Source organism: Pan troglodytes, chromosome 11 (assembly GCF_028858775.2).
Source record: "Pan troglodytes isolate AG18354 chromosome 11, NHGRI_mPanTro3-v2.0_pri, whole genome shotgun sequence".
NCBI classification, from domain to species: domain Eukaryota; kingdom Metazoa; phylum Chordata; class Mammalia; order Primates; family Hominidae; genus Pan; species Pan troglodytes.
Window position 1 is genome coordinate 13,711,303 of NC_072409.2, and position 22,409 is coordinate 13,733,711.

At 40.9% G+C, this 22,409-nt stretch overlaps 1 protein-coding gene across 7 annotated transcripts in view; it reads left to right on the plus strand.

The window, feature by feature from the left end:
• NR6A1 (nuclear receptor subfamily 6 group A member 1) overlaps positions 1–22,409 on the plus strand; it is a 244,616-nt gene that overhangs the window by 22,445 nt on the left and 199,762 nt on the right. For 6 of the 7 annotated variants that reach the window (XM_054657785.2, XM_054657786.2, XM_009457270.5 and 3 more), the window contains 1 exon segment: positions 13,487–13,528. The exons of the other annotated variant lie outside the window; for it this stretch is intronic. In XM_054657785.2, the coding sequence (XP_054513760.1) occupies positions 13,487–13,528 (42 nt within the window). 7 annotated transcript variants of the gene reach the window in all.

Here is a 22,409-nt window from a genome sequence, read left to right on the forward strand (position 1 = left end):
ACTTACAACAGCCCTGTTAAGTTCTTTTTTTTTTTCTTTTTTTTTTGAGACGGAGTCTCGCTCTGTCGCCCAGGCTAGAGTGCAGTGGCGCGATCTCAGCTCACTGCAAGCTCCGCCTCCCGGGTTCACGCCATTCTCCTGCCTCAGCCTCCCGAATAGCTGGGACTACAGGTGCCTGCCACCGCGCCCGGCTAATTTTTTTTTTGTATTTTTAGTAGAGACGGGGTTTCACCGTGTTAGCCAGGATGGTCTCGATCTCCTGACCTCGTGATCTGCCTGCCTCGGCCTCCCAAAGTGCTGGGATTACAGGCTTGAGCCACTGCGCCCGGCTTAAGTAAGTTCTTTTGTTCCCATTTTTAGATCGGGGAAATGCCTATGGGACCACGATTAGTGTTTAAATCACAGGAATCCTACAAATGTTATTCCCTTTAAACAATTTCTCCCTTCTGTAAAATGGGGTCTACAGTGGGATGGAAGAGATTAGGAATGATTTATAGTTTATCCTTCTAGTTTTTTAAAAAAAATCTAAGAATCTTGATAACCCCTTAAGGGTTCCTCAAGTGTTAGCATTGTATGATTTGTACCCCCTATTATACACAACTGCAACTTTTGATAAACTCATGGACTTTAGAGCTGAAAAATGATCCTAAGAAAATTGATCTTTCACTGAGGAGAAAATCTAAGTACAGAGGGAGTAGATCACTTAGCCTTATACAAATGGCTTATTAATACTGAAGCAAGGCATCTTGCCTAGTATATCACTTTATTGATAATATTAGAAACTTGCTTTAACATCAAAGTTGGTATATTTGCATCTCTGTATAAAGAGAGTTTGCAAATAGGAATTTAGGTGTTATCCTTTTCAAGCTTTGGGGTGTTTCGAGGAAATAAGGTTGCAAAAAGTAGCTTTTCAATTGTTGGATTTGTTTATTTCTGTAATTTAGTGCTATTAATGTATGCTAAAAAGTTGAAAAGGGGAATCAAACGGATTTTTGAGTGGATTAGGAAATTAAATTCCAGGAAGAGAGAGGAGCAGTCATAATAGTCTAGGATTATAGGGTGATTAGATGCCTTGAGCTTGATCTAGGGATATTTGAGAGAGAATGAAAATGTCCTGGTGATTGACTATATTAATTCGAGGGGACTGTTGGAAAGGGTGGTAAAGTGGGAGCCCAGGACGAGTCTTTGGGGATCTCTGGCTTGGGGGATGAGAGTTGGTGGTACCTGGAACCTGAGTGAAGAACACAGGAGAAAGAGGATTCAAAGAGAAAATAATAGGTTCAGTTTGACATGTTGAAATTGATGGAGCCTATGGGTTATTTATCCTGGTAGACATTGACAATAGACATTTGGATAGATGGGTCTGTGGTTCAGGAGAAGAGTCTCATCCAGAATTGAAAGTTGGGGGAGAGGGGAATCATCAGTTGGGAAGTGTAAGTGAAAGTGTATGTGGATGAGACCATCCAACCTAGGATGAGAAGGTTGTGTGTGTGCTGGGATAGGCCTTTCTTGCCTGTGAGGACATTTAGTAAAGAACATGTCAGGCTGGACGTGGTGGCACATGATTGTAGTCCCAGCTACTCGAGAGGCTGAGGCGGGTTGGGTTGATCCCTTGAGCCTGGGAGGTCGAGGCTGCAGTGAGCCATAATTATGCCATTGCACTGTAGCCTAGGTGACTAAGTGAAACTCTGTCTCAAAAAAAAAAAAAAAAAAAAAGTCAGACAAGGTCTGTATAATCATCTGTAAGGATGTGACTGCTTCTAGGGGAAATAGTTGCCAGCAGTGGAAGGACATCCAAAAGATATGTATGGCTGAGTATTATTGATAATAATAGGCCCTCATGCATCCATCTTCCCTTTTTATATGGAGATTTTAAAGAAAATAAGGAAAAAGGTACATTCTGCCACATGTGGGACATGTCTTTGGTGGTATCTGCACCTTACTAATGGATTTCCTGAGCAGAGCTGGCTACTTCTCTTCCATCAAACCATCTGTTGAGGATGGTGTGGGGCACTTTCTGAAATGACTTTGAAAGCTCTCTGACCATGTTCAAACAAACTCCTTAGTCAGTAAGACTTTAGTCAGTCTTCAAAATGACAAAGAACAAATAAAAACATCTTCACTTCCCTCAGTAGCTGCTTCTGACAGGCATCTTGGATTTTTCAGGAGGTGACTTGTAAATGGGCTCAAGTAAGGTGTGGTATTCTTCTTGGACGTTGAGGTCCTGCTGTTACGGGAGCATCAGGGTTGCTCTTTGAGATTATGCTAAGTTCCCATCCATCCGGCTGTTGCAGAACATGCACTGCGCAAAGGTAGGGTTTTATTAGTCAAGATGCTTTCAATAGAAGTTCTCTTGTTTTGACTTTTGTGGCTCTTTCCATGTAATGGAGTACAATGATCTGTTTAGATCTATAAAATGGAGACAATAGTAGCTATTTTTCAGTAAGAATTCATGTAAAGTGTCAAGCTGATGCCTGGTGTATAGTAATAGATTCAATAAATGGCAACTGACAGATTATTGTATACATTTTCTTATATTTTTCTGTATTAAGTATTTTGCATTTTGAAATTTCTTTTTTTTTTTTTGTTTGAGACAAGGTCTTGCTCTGTCACTCAGGCTGGGGTGCAGTGATCCTGGCTCACTGCGGCCTCAACCTCCCAGGCTCAAGTGGTCCTCCCACCTCAGCCTCCCAAGTAGCTGGGACTATAGGTGCATGCCACCACGCCCAGCTAATTGAAAAAGACAGACATATTTTTGTTGTTGTTGTAGAGGTCTCACTATATTGCCCAGGCTGGTTTTCAATTCCTGAGCTCAAGGGATCCTCCTGCCTTGGCCTCCCAGAGTTCTGAGATTATAGGCGTGAGCCACTGTGCCTGGCCTTGAAATTTCTTAACCTCCAAGACAAATGAAGGATTATCAACAGTCCCTTTTGTTCCTCCAGAGAACCAAAAATTGCAAATGAAAAATGCCAGAGAATCATCAGTACGTGCAGTTTTCTGAGAAATGCCTGTGCTGTAATTCCATAGAAACACTAACGACCTCTGACTCATCAGACTGAATTGCCTTCCTAAACTGTTTTCACCTTTTGATTCTATAGCTACAGCCTTGAAAGCTGTGTACTGTCTTTATTTTTTAAAAATGTTTTAAAATTGAAATGTCATAATCTTGGGCTGGCTTTTCTGCCTTCAGTCTGGTTTCAAGGCTGTAATTGCAAAGCTAGAAGCCGGAAAAACTATATGAAAGGTGATGTAGGTTGATCAGATGGAAGTTATTAATGTTTCCATAGAAATATAGACACTCGTGTACTGCATTTAAGCTGAGCAAATACGTGGGCATAGTATCCCCCTAAGATTTCATGTTTAAGAAAATTACATTAGGAAAAGGGTATTGTTTTTGTTGCACTTTTAAAAATGTGACCATGACATTTGTAGGTGGAGAAAAGAGCTACTACTTAAAGCTCTGCCAGATAGCTTTTGCTATATGGACTTGTGGTGCTATGTTTCTGCATTCAAAAGCATTTTCTGTTATTCTTTAAGTATGGTTTGTCAAGTTGCCTGTGAGAAACAAAAGCTAATGGCCCAAGTGGCATCACACTCACTGGATAGAAAAGCAAGAGGCAGGTGTGAATTTAATCAGCCAATCCAAGAAAAGTGTTCCTGTATCTGCCTAGGTCTGGAGCTGCTTGCAGGCTGCAGATATGGCTGTAAGGCAGGCTGTGTAGTTCATGTTTGTTACTTCCCACCACCAAAATAAAGCTGCATTCCTTCTCAGCCTCATGCCAAAGCCATTCATTGTACCAAAAGGAGATTAGAAGATAGAGTGGAGGAAGGGCCCCCCCAAAGGGAAGTTTCTAGAATCTAAAGGAGGGCTATGGATGGCTAGCCATGTGTGTTTTGGCTGCCTCAACAAAGCTCTTTTATTTCTATTTTTAATTTATTTTTTATTTTTTATTTTTAAGACAGTCTCGCTCTGTCACCCAGGCTGGAGTGCAGTGGCACCATCTCGGCTCACTGCAACCTCTACTTCCCGGGTTCACGCGATTCTCCTGCCTCAGCCTCTTGAGTAGCTGGGACTACAGGTGCGTACCACCATGCCTGGCTAATTTTTTGTGTTTTTACTAGAGATGGGGTTTCACCGTGTTAGCCAGGATGGTCTCCATCTCCTGACCTCGTGATCCGCCTACCTCAGCCTCCCAAAGTGCTGGGATTACAGGCGTGAGCCACAGTGCCCAGCTGCTCTTTTATTTTTTATTTTTATTTTTATTTTTTGAGACGGAGTTTCGCTCTTCCTGCCCAGGCTGGAGTGCAATGGTGCGATCTCGGCTCACCACAACCTCTGCCTCCTGGTTCAAGCAATTCTCCTGCCTCAGCCTCTCGAGTAGCTGGGATTACAGGCATGCACCACCACACCCGGCTAATTTTATATTTTTAGTAGAGACGGGGTTTCTCCATCTTGCCAGGCTGGTCTCAAACTCCTAACTTCAGGTGATCTGCCTGCCTCGGCCTTCCAAAGTGCTGGGATTACAGGCGTGAGCCACCATGCCCGGCCTCTTTTATTTTTTTAAAACTCCTTGTGCTTTTGGTTTTCTGGTTGAAATTTTAGAGCCCCTGTATTGAAGTAATGAGAGTTGGCCTGTTACTGACAAACTTCCTAGGTGTATACATCTATTTTCAGTCACTGTTGCCTATAGGATAAAAACCAAAAACTCTTCATGTATGACAGTTGAAGGTCTTTATGATAAGGCCCTGCTGAGATTCCAATCAAGTCAAATTACCAAGTAACATTCTGTTTTTTCTCTCTATTTAGTGCTTTCACATGCTGCTTCCTCTAAATATGTTTCTCAAATAGCCCTGTTTGCCTGGTGAATGCCTGCCTCCTCTCTGTGCTCCTGGCTCCATGATTGCTGCTTCTCTTCTCCCTGATATCGATCATGGCTACCGAGCACTTTCACTGACCTCAGTGCATCATATCATTGAGTACTCATAATCTACAGATGAGGAAATTGGCCCAGAGGGTGAAGTCATTTCCTAAGCTAACACAATTAGTAAGTAATGGTGCCAGGACTCAAACCTATTCTGAAATAAAAATTTATGCTCTTTCTACTCTGCACTGCTTCCCAGTGTGTCATGTCCATCTGTCCCATAGTGTTAATTTTTTCGAAAATATTGTTTCAACTTTTTTCTTCAGTAGGCTTTAATCTTTTTAAAAATTGTGGTAAAATATACGTAGCATAAAATTTACCATTTAAACCATTTGAAGTGTACAACTTAGTGGCATTAAGTGCATTTGCATTGTCAGGCTCTACAGTTATTTTTGTCTGCTCTGTACTCCTAGAGACTATTAATTCTCTGTAGTCAGTCTTATTCATATCTCTACCTTCGAGGCCTCTGGCCTGTTACAGTATGGGTAGATACTTAATATTTGAAGGAGTAAGTGACTGCATTTGCAGGCTGATGGACCTATTCTTATAATAGCTGACACAGCTATAAATTGGCTAGTAAATAATACTGGCCTGAACATTTCCATATTTTATTTTTTTAAGCATGTATGTCCAAAACATGTGGTGTGACATTTAGAAAGAGGGACAACTTCTATGTTTTCACTGTTTCATAGCCACCAGCCTCATACGGCCATTTAAATTAAGAGTAAAGTTAAAAATTCAGTTTCTCATTCACGCCAGTCACATTCCAAGTACTCATTGGCCACATGTAGCTAGTGGCAACTGTATTGGACAGTGTAGATATATGACATTTTCATCATTGTAGAAATTTCTATTGGACAGTGCTTATCTAGGCTTTAAAAGTTGAGAATAGTGAAATTGTTCTCTTGACATTTGTTATTTTGGCAAGAAATTCATTGTAGTGACATTGTAGCTTACCATTATTGTCTTTTGGTGAAAGAAACAGTTCTTCAAACATTTATTGAGCTGCCTTTCCTGGGATATGTCTCAGGCCCAGGGCTGGGGTTATCTTTGGGGTTGAGACTAGATCTGACTGATTTAGTCAGAGTTTTATTGGGTACCAAATCATGATCACGGGAGACAAGGTAGATGGGAAACTGATACAGCTGACTAGAGGGGATTAGTCTAGGAAAGACCAGTGAATGACTGTTGTATATCAATAGAAAACCTGGGTAAAGATTTTTAACTTTTTCTTGGGGATCCTGGAAAAACAGACTTCTCTGAAACCTTGGGTTCTCTGAATTCAGGTTCTAGTGGTCCTGATCATGATATGGTTGTGGTGTGTAAAGCACAGGAACCTGTGGGAGCATGGAAGAGTCACACAGAATTCGTCAGAGCAATTTCAAGACCTATTTTGACCTTTGGCTTTCTTAGTCCTACAAGCCCTGTGTCACTGTATCTCATGTTTAAAACTATATAAGACTTGAATTGCAATTGACTAAGTGAAATAACGTTATCTCATATTTAATTAAAACATTTGAATTTCAAATTTGCAGATGTGTTTGTGTTTTGGATTTTGAAACCAGTCTTTTTCTTCCTCATAGGTCCCTGAAAAACTATAGTTTCAGCCATGTTGTTTGTAGTGCCTAACTCAGACTTGAGTGTTTGCAGGAAAAGGAGGGGGAAATTAGAGGAGACCTGACTTGAGTCCTTATGTCAGTGGTGAGTAAAGGTGGGCTCAGGTGGAGAAAATAGCATGTGTAAAGGAATTGAGGCCAAAGAGCATGTTGAATTCTGGGAGCCATGATGTACTTCAGTGTGGATGGAGTATACACTGTTGGGTAGGATGCTATGAAAAGCAAGAGATAAAGTGGTTGGCAAATCATGAGAGACACATACAACTTCTGTTTTGTAGAAAGAGATATTTGATTAGAATTGTAGAATTTTACCTTTTAAGGGCCTTAATCTTACATATGGGTTATTGAGGCTTCAAAAGAGACTGAGTAACTAGCAGAGCGTTAACCAGAGTCCATGTCTCTGTTGCACTATATTGTCTTCCTACAGTCAAACTAAAACATTGCTTGAGTAACTCTAACACATTATAGAGTATAATTAGCTAGTGTTTCACACCTTAATTTGCTGACTGGTGATACTCAGAAGTTTATTTAAGTTGCTGTCATGGTAAATTTACAATTTTATAGTCAAAATATCAAAAAGGAAAAAGATCAGTGACCTTTTAATCTCTCATGATAGCCAGTCACAATTTGAGGAATCAGTGATCATTTTCTTTTTGTCAAATGCCTTTTTGTCAAATGTGTGGTGGTGCACACCTGTAGTCTCAGCTACTTGGGAGGCTGAGGTAGGAGGGTTGCTTGGGTCCTAGAGGTCAAGGCTGCAGTGAGCCATGATCGTGCCACTGCACCCCAGCCTGGGCTACAGAAGCAAGACCTTGTTTAAAAAGCAAACAAAATGCCTATTTGGAGAAGAGCTTGTCAACTGGAACTTTCTCTTGTATGAAATAAGATTCCTAGACTTAGAGCCATTTGCTGATTACTTGCCATAAAGTAGATGATTTACATATATTCACCAAATCTCATGACAATTGAATGTGATAGTTATTTTTATCCTCATTCCAAGACATGGGTTTGGAGTAGTTAATTTGATAATAGCAAATCTGGGATTTGAATCTAATTCTAATTCATACCCATACCCTCGCCGCCCCCATTTTTTTTTTTTTTTTTGAGATGGAGTCTCGCTCTGTTGTCCAGGCTGGAGTGCAGTGATGTGATCTGGGCTCACTGCAACCTCTGCCTCCCAGGTTCAAGCAATTCTCCTGCCTCAGCCTCCTGAGTAGCTGGGATTATAGGCACCCGCCACCACCAAAATTAGCCCAGCTAATTTTTGTATTTTTGTATTTTTTTTTTTTTTTAGATGGAGTCTTGCTTCGTTGTCCGAGCTGGAGTGCAGTGGGGTGATCCTGGCTCACTGCAACCTCCGCCTCCCGGGTTCAAATGATTCTCTTGCCTCAGCCCCCCGAGTAGCTAGGACTACAGCATGCGCCACCACGCCTGGCTAATTTTTGTATTTTTAGTAGAGATGGGGTTTCACTGTGTTGGCCAAGCTGGTCTCAAACTCCTGACCTCGTGATCCTCCCGCCTTGGCCTCCCAAAGTGCTGGGATTACAGGTGTGAGCCGCTGCACCCGGCCTAATTTTTGTATTTTTAGTAGGGATGGGGTTTTACCATGTTGGTCAGGGTGGTCTTGAACTCCTGACCTCAGGTGATCCACCTGCCTCAGCCTCCCCAAATGCTGGGATTACAGGCGTGAGCCATTGTGCCCGGCCCCCATGTCCTTTTTTCAATATGCGTTTATATTCCTAGTTAAACTGAGGCAAGTGAATATAACCTTTGCAGTAACATTTCAGATTGCTTGTGTGCACACTGACTTGGTGATATCATCTTAGGAACCAATCTGTTTCTTGTCTCTCTTTTCCTTTTGAAAGCAATTTAAGTCACCATACAAAGACCCTGGATTTCTCAGAAAATTTCCTGGATTTCTCAGAAAATTCCCTGATCTGTTTAATATGTTGTATTCTGTGAGACAGGTGGGTTTGGGGGTATGTTTGTTTATTTATGAAGCTTAAGAGCCTGCTTTTCTTTTTGTTTTGTTTTGTTTTGAGACAGAGTCTTGCTCTGTTGCCCAGGCTGGAGTACAGTGGCGCGATCTCCGCTCACTGCAACCTCCGCCTCCCAGGTTAAAGCTATTCTCTTGCCTCAGCCTCCTGAGTAGCTGTGACTACAGGTGTGCACCACCACGCCAGACTAATTTTTGTATTTTTAGTAGAAACGGGGTTTTACTATGTTGGCCAGGCTGGTCTTGAACTCCTGGCCTTGTGATCTGCCCACCTCAGTCTCCCAAAGTGCTGGAATTACAGGCGTGAGCTACCACGCCCCGCCTAATTTTTGTATTTTTAGTAGAGATGGCGTTTTACCATGTTGGTCAGGCTGGTCTAGGACCCCTGACCTCAGGTGATCCACCGCGCCCAGCCTCTTTTTTTTTGTTTTTGAGAAGGAGTCTTGCTCTTTCCCCCAGGCTGGAGTGCAGTGGCATAATTTCGGCTCACTACAACCTCTGCCTCTGTGTTCAAGCGATTCTTCTGCCTCAGCCTCCCAAGTAGCTGGGATTACAGGTGTGCACTGCCATGCCAGGCTAATTTTTGTCTTTTTAGTAGAGATGGGGTTTCACCATTTTTGCCATGCTGGTCTCGAACTCCTGACCTCAAGTGATCCACCCACCTTGGCCTCCCAAAGTGTTGGGATTACAGGTGTGAGCCACTGTGCCCGGCCAAGATTCTGCTTTCTGCTGAACAACTCTGATTGCCTTTGAGTTGAATCTAATTGAATAAATCCAATTTAACATACATTTGGGGTTACCTCTAGCAGTGGTTTGGGTTCTTCTAGCTAAGAATCATTTTGCCAGCTAGATGTGGTTGCTGAGAATCTGGGCAAAACTCTGCTTGACAATAGTAGCCAGCTGTGGCCATTTCATTGCCTTGTGGTCAGTAGGTATGTGGTTTGTAGGTAAGATTAACATTGTTCTCCATATATCTTCAAGGCTCCTGCATTAGTGATTATCTGTAAATCCAGAGACAACATATTAGCAGTGGTCTCAGGACTAGGTCGAGGGAATGTAGATGTAATTACTGAATTTTATAATCAGGATCTTTGTGACCCTTGGAGGAATTTTTTTAGTGTGAATATAGAGTCTTTCTTTCCTCAGGAAGTAGCAAACATCTGGAATCACCACATCAAGCACTTTACAGGCTGAAAATGTAAAAGTTCAAGAACCACAGCAAGTAACCAAAGTGACGTTAGTGATATTAGGGTTCCATCCCAGGTCTTTGAGGATGATGCCATGAATGGTTTAATAGTAACTCTGCTATAATCTACACTTTGCTTCCATAGACACAGCACTGAATTGGATGGACCCTAGAGATTAGTTAGTAGCAGCTTACATATATAGAGCTCTTACTTTGTCAAGTACTGTGCAAAGCCTTTATATTCACTGTGTCGTTTAATTCTTTATTTTTTGAGACCTGGTCTCACTCTGTTGCCCAGGCTGGAGTGTAGTGGCACGATCATGGCTCACTGCAGCCTCGACCTCCTAAGCTCAGGTGATCTCTACCTCAGCCTCCCAAGTAGGTGGGATTACAGGCATACACCACCACACCTGGCTAACTTTTGTATTTTTTTGGTAGAGATAGGGTTTCACCATGTTGCCCAGGCTGGTCTCCAACTCCTGGGCTCAAGCGATCCTCCTGCTTTGGCTTCCCAAAGTGCTGGGATTACAGGCATGCACCACTGTACCTGGTCTCATTTAATTCTTTTGACATCCCCATAAGGTAGGTGCTGTTGTTGATCCCAATTTACAACAAAGTTAGGGTCAATTCTCCTTGGATCATGTGGCCTTTGAATAGAAGTCTGCAAAGAAAAATCAGGGTGCCATTAACAGAAGTGGGGAGTGGTTGCTAGGCAGATAAAAGCAATAGATGTCCATCTTAAATATTTTACTTAGTATTTTCTTTGTTTTTGAGTCACCCTCTATTTTTGTTTGATCAGTTACTTGAGTTCACAACAATGGGCACTTTCAGAAGGTACGTTAGGCTTTGTCCTTTTTTGAGACTTCTAGTATAGTCCGTTCATTTAATGTCCAAAGTAGTCTGAGGCCCAGAATAGGGAGTCATATAACTAAAGGTGGCTTGAGTTAGAACCTAGGAGAGGTCTAACCTTCCCATTGTACCAGCCTGCTTTCCTGTACTTTTGTCCCGTTTTTGAGTCAATTTAGATGAAGTGAATGCTTATTCTCAGTTTCACTTCTGGCACGATGTTCAACATTCAATCCGTGTGTAGTGATGAATTATTTTCTCATTGCCTGGTACTATGGTCTGAATGTTTATGATCCCCCTGAATTCACATATTGAAATCCTAACCTCCAAGGTGATGGTATTAGCATGGGGGCCTTTTGGGAGGTGATTGTTCCATTATAAGAGAGACCCTAAAGAGCTCATTCTACCATGTGAGAACAGTGATAAGGTACCATCTATGAACCATAAAATGGGCTCTCACTAGACACCAAATCTACCAGCATCTTGATCTTGGACTTCACGGCTCCAGAACTGTGAGACTTACTTTATGATATTTTATTATAGCAGTCTGAATGGACTAAGACACCTGGCATCTCTCCATGGCTTTTCTGATTCCCATTGCCTTTATGTAGAGGGGTTTAAAGCTGGTCTGAGATCAGCCACTTTAAGCAGCTTCTAAATTCTGGTATTTCAGATCCAGTCTCCTCATTTAGACTTTACACACACTATTCAGACTAGACTTAAGATTTCCTGATTCTGTGACTTTCTTCCCTAGACTAATCTAGAGGCAGGGTTGTGTGTTCTGTTTAGTTGATCCTGCATTTCAGCACCTTCCATAATGTGTCCACAACTGTTCTGGCCAGAAGCAGCTCTGCAGATGGATAAGGCACAGTCAGTCCCTAGCCTTGAAGATCTCACTGTCTAGTGGAAGAAGCAGGTATTTAAACTATTCCTTTACTGTTTGGTGAATGCTGGTGAGGCCTCTTTTGTTTTCCATATTTCATTGTTGTGATATTGGAACTGAATCTTAAAGGATGAGTCATTTTTACCAAATGGAGGAGGAGGAGGACTCACAGAAAGGCAAGAAAGAATGTGGCATGTTTGGTGTGGTCAGAACAGCCCAGAATTGCAAAGGACTTTAAAAGTTGTGATGTTTAAGCTGGGCTTTCTGTAATCCCAGCACTTTGGGAGGCGAAGGTGGTCAGATCACTTGAGGTCAGGAGTTTGAGACCAGCCTGGCCAACAGGATGAAACCTGTCTCTACTAAAAATACAAAAATTAGCTGGGCATGGTGGCAGGTGCCTGTAATCCCAGCTGCTCAGGAGACTGAGGCAGGAGAATCGCTTTAAAACAGGAGGCGCGGAGGTTGCAGTGAGCTGAGATTGCATCACGGCACTCTAGCCTGGGCGATAGAGCAAAACTCCATATCAAACAAAAACAAAGTCGTAGTGTTTAAGCAGTTGGCCTGCTGCATGAACCTCATTTCTCCCATATGACGGCTAGTTGTTGGTCTGGCTTTTGGTCACCCAGTTTTGACAGAAGTTACTTTCATACCCCTCTAGTCCTAATTTTGCTTCTTTTTTTTGTTTTATTTTTTGAGACAGCGTCTCGCTCTGTTGCCCAGGCTGGAGTGCAATGGTTCAATCTCGGCTCACTGCAACCTCCACCTCCCAGACTCGAAAGATTCTCCTGCCTCAGCCTCCCGATTAGCTGGGATTGCAGCCAAGCACCATCATGCCTGGCTAATTTTTGTATTTTTAATAGAGACAGGGTTTCACCCTGTTGGCCAGGCTGGTCTTGAATTCCTGGCCTCAAGTGATCGGCTCGTTTTGGCCTCCCAGAGTGCTGGGATTACAGGCATGAGCCACTGCACCCGGCACCAAGATCTGATATTTCTGAATTTACTGGTGAAATACTACAGTTGTTTACTGAACAGCTACTCCGTGCTAGGCTTGTGAGAGGTAATGGGGTTAAAGCTGTAAAACAAGGCAGGTCGGATCCCCGCCCTCATGGAACAGTCTCATTGTGGTCAGACGCTGAACAAGTAGTTCCTTGTTGATGAGTGCTAGAAGCAAGCACAGGTGTTAGAGATAATTATAAACAGGAATTTGACCTTGTGTGTGAGACAAGGGTGAAAGAGGCAAGAGAAAACTTTTCTGAGGAAATATTTAAACTGAGGAAGAGTAGAAAGCAAACAGAAGAAAGTATGCAGCCATTTCAGGAAAAACAAAACCTTTCATCAACGATGTATAGAGGACGTACTATGTTTGCCATTCCTTGTGCTTGATTTATCTCTCCAGTGTGATAGTTACACACCAGCCAGACAAATACAGCTCATACTTTTTGGGTCTGAGCATATGAAATGTGAAGTGTGCTCTGAGAGGTATTTATTCCAACCTGAATAGCATACTTATTAATGGAAAAATTGCTTTCATTTGTTTGTGTAGGTAAAATTCTTCAGCATTTGTGAAAAATTTACATGATATTACACTGTCTGATATTTGTTGTTAATATTTTACATACTTTGCTTTCTTTTGGAAAAGAATTAGCAGTGTTAAATAGAATATGACAGGTATTAAATGAATTGTAATTTTCCTGTGAATTTTTATTCCAACGGACATTGTCATGATAACTCATAATTACTTGTGCTGTTGTATATTGAGCTCCTACTGTGTGGCAAGGACTATGGTAAGCATTTTATTTTGGTAACTTGTTTAATCCTCATTACAATTCTGTGGTAAGTGCTATTATCTGTTTTTATATTGAAGGGATGAAATGGAGGCTCAGAGGGATATGTAGTAGCTAAATGTTAGAGCTAGGATTGAAACCCAAATTGACTTCTGAGTATAGATTTCCCCCCAACTGTATGATACTTCATATTTGGAGTCAGCTTGAAGTAATTCACAAATTGTAATTTTTTTTCCTATTGTTTTCTCTTTAGGTTTCTGTCAGGATGAATTGGCAGAGCTTGACCCAGGCACTAGTAAGTTCTCAATGTTACCCAATATTCTTTGGTAAGAAAAGGATGTGTGTGTACACTTTTAAGTGAATAACTTAAGGTGTCATTGATAAGCCTTACTTTATTGACTCTCAGATTTTATTTCACTTTAATTTGTAATTATAGGAAGGGCACTCTGTCTTTTCTAGTTATGCTTTCTTCTGATATTATTCAGTGGCCAGGATCTATCTGTTTAATAGAAAGTTGGTTTGCTGAAAATTTCTGTTTAATACCAGTCTCCTTGCTTTGTTCTCCATCCTTCCATGAAACCAACAAAAATAAAAATTGTACTTTGAAGCCAGGCGTGGTGGCTGACGCCTGTAATCCCAGCACTTTGGGAGGCTGAGGCGGGTGGATCACCTGAAGTCAGAAGTTCAAGACCAGCTTGGCCAACATAGTGAAACCCTGTCTCTACCAAAAATACAAAAATCAGCCGGGCGTGGTGGTGGGTGCCTGTAGTCCCAGCTACTCAGGAGGCTGAGGCTGAGGCTGAAGAATCGCTTGAACCCGGGAAGTAGAGGTTGCAGTGAGCCAAGAACATGCCATTGCACTCCAGCCTGGGTGACAAGAGCAAAACTCCACCTCAAAAAAAAAAAAAAAAAAATTCGTACTTGCATTTATGCACATGGACAACTGTATACTCACAAACACTTCTAAAGTATTGATAGTTTTGAAATAATTTCTTTAAAAGAAGCATTTTGCTTAGTTTAGAAATTATAATTGATAACCTTTGTAGTACAGTTTAATTTTCATTTACAGTCTTATGCTTAAGATATGAGAGTTACCATTTCAAGGTCTAATTAAATGATGCTTTTCAGGACTATGTGAGTCTTCATCATAGATAATCATTTGCATTTCCAGTTCTTCCTAAATGTGGTGGCGTGCACCATTCTGGGACACATAGTCATAATGGTTAGAAATAGGACATGGGAATATCCAGTGTATACAGACCTTATTTTGCTATAATGCCGAAAGGTCAAATGATAATTTAGATTGAGATTCCATGAGATGGTCTAGAGTTATTTTTCTGATTGTAGTACTTTGTTACGGCTGGTTCTTTGCCACCAGTCTGCTGTTGAGATCAGTGATAAAGCTTACCTTTCCATCATCGTGAAGCTGATACAAGCTCTGAGGTGGTGGACCTTCTCACATATTCGCCTCTGCCCTCCTTATTAGTATAAATGTCCATGTTTCAACTAATACTTATTAATTTTTAGGCAAAATAGTTCTCATGATGCTTATCAAACACCAGGGAAATATATTTGTCTTTTTAAAAGTTGTAAATTTCAGAATCAGTTTTGTATTAGATAGTATAGCCCCAGTATACCAGCAGCTATAGGTGAATATAGTATGGTTGACCCTTAAACAATGTGGGGGTTAGGGATGACAACCCCCTGCACAATTGAAAGTCCACTTATAACTTTTGACTCCTCAAAAACTTTATTAATAACTTACTGTTGACTAGAAGCCTGGCCGATAACATAATCAGTAGATTAACAATTTTGTATGTTATATGTATTATATTCTATATTGTTACAATAAAGTACACTAGAGAAGAGAACATGTTGTTAAGAAAGTCATAAGGAAGACAAAATATATTTACTCTTCATTAATAGAAGTGAATCATCGTTAAGGTCTTCATCCTCACCGCCTTCATGCTGAAAGAGGAGAAAGAGGGGTTGGTCTTGCTCTTGGGTGGCAGAGGTGAAAGAGGTAGAGGAGGTGAAAGGGGAGGCAGGAGAGGCAGGCACACTTGGTATAACTTTTATTGAAAAAAGTCTGCGTAGAAGTGGACCTGTGTAGTTGAAACGTGTTATTCGAGGTCCAGCTGTGTTTTCTGTTCTCTTATGAGTAGCCTTTACTTAGGGGAGGAAAAGATAAATTCAGTTATTTTTCTGGAGTCATGGTCCTTTCTTTTTTTTTTTTTTTTTCGAGATGGAGTTTCGCTCTGTCACCCAGGCTGGAGTGCAGTGGCACGATGTCAGCTTACTGCAACCTCTGACTCCCGGGTTCAAGTGATTCTTCTGCATCAGCCTCCGGAGTAGCTGGGACTACAGGCATGCGCAACCATGGCTGGCTAATTTTTGTATTTTTAGTAGGGACGGGGTTTCACCATATTGGTCAGGTTTGTCTCAAACTCCTGACCTTGTGATCCGCCTGCCTTGGCCTCCCAAAGTGCTAGGATTACAGGCGTGAACCACTGCACCTGGCCATGGTCCTTTCTTAGAAGCATTTTTGAACACTAGGAAGGACATTGAGATGCCCTGTAACCTTTCAGACAACTACACATAAAACATGCTAGATAGTTGATAACTCAGTTTGTTAAGCACTGAGTGTTCTCTCTGCTCCACACCCAGTTCTCTAGACTCTAGGGATACACAGATAAATAAGTATAGCTCTTGTTCTTGTATGTTATCAGTGTGTTAGGAAATATTTGAAAGGACATTTTATAAACCTCTAGTTTAGCACTTAGTACCCAAATGTATTCTCTTTTTCTGCACCTAGTAGCAATTGAAAATGGTTAATGCCCATTTTCTGAGAAAGGTCCTTGATATCCTCAGAAAAATTATTGTTGAATTCTTCTTTCTGGGTTAAGTAATACCAGCTCATTAAACATTTCTTCATAAAATTCCTAGCTAGATATGGCAATTTATAGACCTCTCTATTCCATGAGAATGAACAGACATTGAGACATAATTTTATACATCAGTATAGAATAGGAGTCACCAAAAAAAAAAAAAAAAAAAGACTAAAAAATTGTACTTACTGGCAGGGCATGATGGCTCATGCCTGTAATTCCAGCACTTTGGGAGGCCAAAGCGGGAGGATCATTTGAGCCCAGGATCAGGAGTTTGAGACCAGCCTGGGCAACATAGGGAGCCCCGTCTCTGCAAAGAAAATTTAAAAATTATCCAGGTGTGGTGGCATGTGCTTGTGGTCCCAGCTACTTGAGAAGGTGAGGTGGGAGGATTGCTTGAGGAGGAGGCTGCAGTTGAGCCATGATCACACCACTGCATTCCAGCCTAGGTGACAAAGAGCAAGACCCTGTCTCAAAAACAAACCAAAAAATTTGTACTTAGTGTATGTGGGTAATATTCTCAGTAATTTCTATATTGGGAAGTTAGTAGTATTTTAATCTTTCTCTTTGAAGAAATACATAAGGATCTGATTATTCTAAAAATAATTAGGCCAGGCGCGGTGGCTCATGCCTGTAATCCCAGCACTTTGGGAGGCTGAGGCAGGCGGATCACCCGAGGTCAGGAGTTCAAGACCAGCCTGACCAATATTGAGAAACCCCATCTCTACTAAAAAAACAAAATTAGCTGGGTTGTGGTGGCGCATGCCTGTAATCCCAGCTACTCGGGAGGCTGAGGCAGGAGAATTGCTTGAACCCGGGAGGTGGAGGTTGCGGTAAGCCGAGATTGTGCCATTGCACTCCAGCCTGGGCAACAAGAGCGAGACTCCGTCTCAAAAAAAAAAAAAAAAAAAAAAATTAGATAAAATAAAATTTTATTTCAGTTTGTACCCGTTTTGGGGTTCAAATGAGCATGTTCAGCCCTACCAAGTGATAGGAAGCATCAAGACTGAGATGGGCTGTGTGTGTTGTGTTAAATTGGCTGTGGTTTTTGATACTGCATATTCTGGGAATTCTGACTGGGAAAGAATAACATCTCCTATGTTAATTCCTTGTGACTTTTGTTTATTTAATTTAATTTTTTTTTGAGACAGGGTCTTACTCTTTTGTCCAAGCTGTAGTGCAGTGGCATAGTCATGGCTCACTGCAGCCTTGACCTCATGGGCTCAGGTGATCCTTCCACCTCAGTTTCCTGAGTAGCTGTGACTACATGTGCACACCACATGCCTGGCTAACTTTTGTATTTTTTTTCTCTTTCAAATATTTTTTATTGAAATGATAAAAAAAAGAACAGTGATCATTTTAACCGAACTTTTACTTTACAAATATAAAAATATAATCAAAACTTGTTTCTTTCATACATTTTCCGTAAACATACCAGAAAAGTCCTCATAGCCAAACTGTAAATGATGCTTGTATACTATGATGTGAACACAATAAACAAAAATTTAAATTTCCAAATACGTGACCTTTCCCTCAATAGAACAGCATAATCAATATATCTTCCCAACTTATCTCTATTTTTATGATACGATCCATCACTAAAATAGAAAATACACCTAAACTGACTTAATCTAGACTTATCTAGGTTTTAGTAAGTTTTTTTCCCACAAAACAAGCTTAATAAATGTAATACAAGCTAATATTAAAATGTGTTTTATGGCTCAAGTCAAATTACAATATTAAGTTTCTCATCACGTATTTGAACAACAAAGGCAAACTGCTTGAAATGAGTCCAGTTTAACCCAAATAATCAGTGATGTATAACAAGTGGAGTAAGTATAAGAAAATCAAATCTTATGCTACAGAAAGGTGACTTATACTACAGTCAACAACCACTAAGCCTTCTTTGGCAATGAAACATACAAAATTGCAAACTCTGAAGCACTCTTAGTGATTGGTGCATACTCTTCCAAACCCTGTGAACTAGTAAAAACATTAAGTTTGAGGATGGAAAAGCTACCCCAAGCATTTTCTCTCAAGTGACTGAGCAAGTACTTTATTTATTTATTTATTTATTTATTTATTTATTGAGGCGGAGTCTCGCTCTGTCACCCAGGCTAGAGTGCAGTGGCGCCATCTCGGCTCACTGCAAACTCTGCCTCCCGGGTTCAAGCGATTCTCCTCCCTCAGCCTCCCAAGTAGCTGGGATTACAGGCGCCTGCCACTGCGCCCAGCTAATTTTTCTGTTTTTTAGTAGAGATGGGGTTTCACCATCTTGGCCACGCTGGTCTTGAACTCCTGACCTCATGATCCACCTGCCTCAGCCTCCCAAAGTGCTTGGATTACAGGCGTGAGCCACCGTGCCTGGCCGCAAGTACTTTAAAAATGAAGTCATGGCTGGGCGCGGTGGCTCATGCCTGTAATCCCAGCATTTTGGGAGGCCAAGGTGGGTGGATCACGAGGTCAGGAGATCCAGACCATCCCAGCTAACACGGTGAAACCCCGTCTCTACTAAAAATACAAAAAAAAATTAGCCAGGTGTGGTGGTAGGCACCTGTAGTCCCAGATACTCGGGAGGTTGAGGCAGGAGAATGGTGTGAACCCAGGAGGCATAGCTTGCCGTGAGCTGAGATCATGCCACTGCACTCCAGCCTGGGTAACAGAGTGAGACTATGTCTCAAGAAAAAAATAAATAAATACAAAAATAAAAATAAAAAATAAAAATGAAGTCATTAGGCCAGGCATGGTGGCTCACACCTGTAATCCTAGTACTGTGGGAGGCTGAGGTGGGCAGATCATGAGGTCAGGAGATCAAGACCATCCTGGCTAACACGGTGAAACCCCGTCTCTACTAAAATGCAAAAAATAAGCTGGCCATGGTGGCATGTGCCTATAATCTCAGCTACTTGGGAGGCTGAGGCAGGAGAATCGCTTGAACCTGGGAGGCAGAGGTTGCAGTGAACCAAGATCGTGCCACTGCACTCCAGCCTGGGTGACAGAGTGAGACCCTGTCTTAAAAATAAATAAATAAATAAAGTCATTAAAACGGAGAGCATAAGAGTCACAATATTTAAGAAAGCGAATTTTAAGCCAATTGCTTGCTGGCCTGCTGAATTTGAAGTACTTCTATCTCTCACTTCTGATTAAACATGGAAGAAAACAGACTGGCTAATTTGGTTATACTTTGTCCAAATACAATGTTAACGTAATGGAACCCTTAAATATCCAAAATAATAACTGAATGCTAGTTATAATACAATAATAAAAAGTTTAAAAATCTTCCAAATGTGCTGTTAACAGTACAAATTCAAGTACAGAATTATTATGCCATTTTAAGTATTATCTACTTTATAAAAAAATCACAGTGGTCTTCATCACATGGCAAAAAAACAAATTTCACTCTTCTCCAAAGGAGTAAGGCCATCCTAAATGTAACTACAAACAATTGTGTAAAACTTTTTGGGTTTTTTCCCACAATCTACTAAACATTTTCCATTGCTCTATACTTGAGTTACTCAGGGAAAATAAGATGACATATGTTGTAGTTTTGCAGTGCAAAAAAGAGCTTTCATTTTAGACAAATGGACAACATAGGAGGCACTAAAAAATACAGGTCTATTAATCAAGAGCCCATTTAAAAATGATTCAGCATTTAGTATGTAGATCTGGAATGCAGAGTTTCTGGAAGTATAAGAACTTACATATCAAAAGAGCTTGGTGTTAAACTGTGCCCTTATACCCTCTTCTAATATTGTAGACACCTGCCAGATTTGATTTCCCCTAGTTCTATTATTTCCATCAGAAAACCAAAAACAGATTATTGGGATCCACCTGTAACTGACCAGAGCAAAAAGTTTTTAACACTTGTTTGTGTGTTACGAATTTTACATTCAAAACCAGATCTCTTACATTCCAAGGTTAGTAACCCAGCCATCCTGAATCAAAGGTTTTTCTCAACTAGGCTTTAGTGTATGGATGACTGGCTCATGTATTTACTGTATATTGGGAAGAAGTGAAGAAGTGAGAACAAGTGAAGAATTTCTTGGTCAAAGCTTAAGTTACAAAGAACATGAGTGGTCTCGAATTAGATGCCTCTTCAACTCAAACACTCCTTACTGAGAGGACTTTATAAAACAAGCAAAAAGTCTACCTCTCTCCACCCTCCCCAAATTGCAAAAGTGAAAATCTGAAATGTGGCCGATGTAGCTTTTCACTAAGAAGCAATCATGGAACGTGAGCTGAATCAATCCATCTTCATCTCCACTTCCTCCAATCTAAAGGTTTTGCTCCCCAATATAAAGGAATAGCTGAAGGATGCAGCTAACCGATGAACTTACCAGCAAAATACATTACATGAGAAATATGCTAATGTAGGCTAGAGGTGCAGGACAGTTAGGGGCAGGAGGGAGAAGGACAATTCACAGAACTAGTGGCTTTTTCAAAGGATTTTAGGGGACATTTTTGGTCATGGAGACTGGGCTCACCTACCACTAAGGACATACACAGTTACAGTCACTACTTAACAACCATGTGAGGGTTTGACATGACCCCAACTAAAAAAACTTGAGTGTTTATGAATGTAATTACTGAGCTATACTTGGCCTGATTTCCTCAAGTATGATATGCCTTTGACATCACCCAATATTCAGGAAATTTTGCCCTGTGATTGGTACCATAAAAATGTAAGAACTAATCAAAAGTTCATTTCTGTTAAAAACCCCTTTTTTTCCCTTAAGTAGCTACATCTGGCAAGATTCTCGTTTACATTAAGCCTATAGTCAACAAGTCTGTTATAAGGCATACACACTATACTTTGATCATTAAATAATGACACAACCAGCAAACTCCTTTGCTCTAATATTTTTTATTCCCTCAAATTTGATCCGAATTTGTCAGTATTTTAAAAAGTTTTTAAAATTTGGTATTTTTCTCTTAAGTTGACTAGAGACGAATTTTTGCCATGCTCTCCAGGCTGGTCTCAAACTCCTGGGCTCAAGTGATCCTCCTGCCTTGGTCTCCCAAAGTGCTGGGATTACCAGGCCGAGCCCCGCATGACTTTTGAGGATATTACAGATTTCCTTGTGTTGTATCTTTGGAATTTGGAGGCCCAAATATTGCCCCCCATTCCCCAGATTCCTGATAGGAAAGCCTGCTCACACTCCCTTATTTTGGAACAGGAAATACTTCGTTGCTAATTTCCAGTTGTGCATGGCAGTGGTTGTAGGCAGCAGGTTTGGGACAGCAGGTGTCATGTGGGAACTAGTTGAGGAAAGACTGACTTTGTCCAATTAAATGGCTTGGCTTTTTTTTTTTTTTTTTTTTTTTAAATACCTTTAGTGTGATAAAGCAGATGGGCAGCCATGCTCAGAATATGGGCAGCTGTTCACACTCTGGCTGCCTTCCTATGATTCCTGGACTTCCTGGAGTCCAATGTTATGGCACAGGTTCAGGCTAAGTTCATTTCTACAAGAAGTGTCCCTGTACCATGTCCATTAGCATAAGCTAGGGACAAGGGCAGTCAAAGGTCAAGAGAAGTTCAAAACAGCATAACCTTTCTGTGCTTCTGTTTCCAAATAACCCCTGTCTGCCCTGCTCCCCGAGTTTTTTCCTCGGTCGTCGTGTTTACCGTGTAGCTGTAAAACTCAAGAGAACAAGGACCGACTTGATACAAGGGAAGTTAGAGAATAGAAGTCATTGTTGCTTAAAACAGGAGAAATAATTGATTTATGTTTGGGGGCCAATTAGGCTATAAAACAGGAACAGTAAAGGGACCTGTGACTTCAGGACTTGCTCTGATTTCTGTCCCATAGACAAGGGGCTTCCCAATAAAGGCTGTCAGCTTTCTAGGCTAAATTATTAATTCCTTTCATGCCTCTCAGGGATTGTAAACAGCACATAATAAAGGGAAACAGTTGATAGTGTTCGGTTACTGGCCAGATAGAGGGTTAAAGGGTAAATAGTTGGATTAGCAACAGCTGTTCTTCCTCGCCAAACTTTTTGTCTCTTATTATCTATTTCAGAAATACTGTTCCTGAATTTTTGGCTTACATATAATGAAGTCCATTTCTCCTCTTGTAACATAATCCTACAAGTAATTACATTGAGAGTAAACATTGACCAAAATTGAAAGTACTTACTTTAATTCAGTTTCCAAAGTTGAAGATTGAATTTTTTTTTTTTTTGGTATGTGCTATGTTGTCTGATGTTCAAAGGATATAATCCCAAGGAAAGTACGTGCTTGAAGTTAGACATATTAGAAGCTTTTTAGCTGTGTGTTTTTTTTTTTCC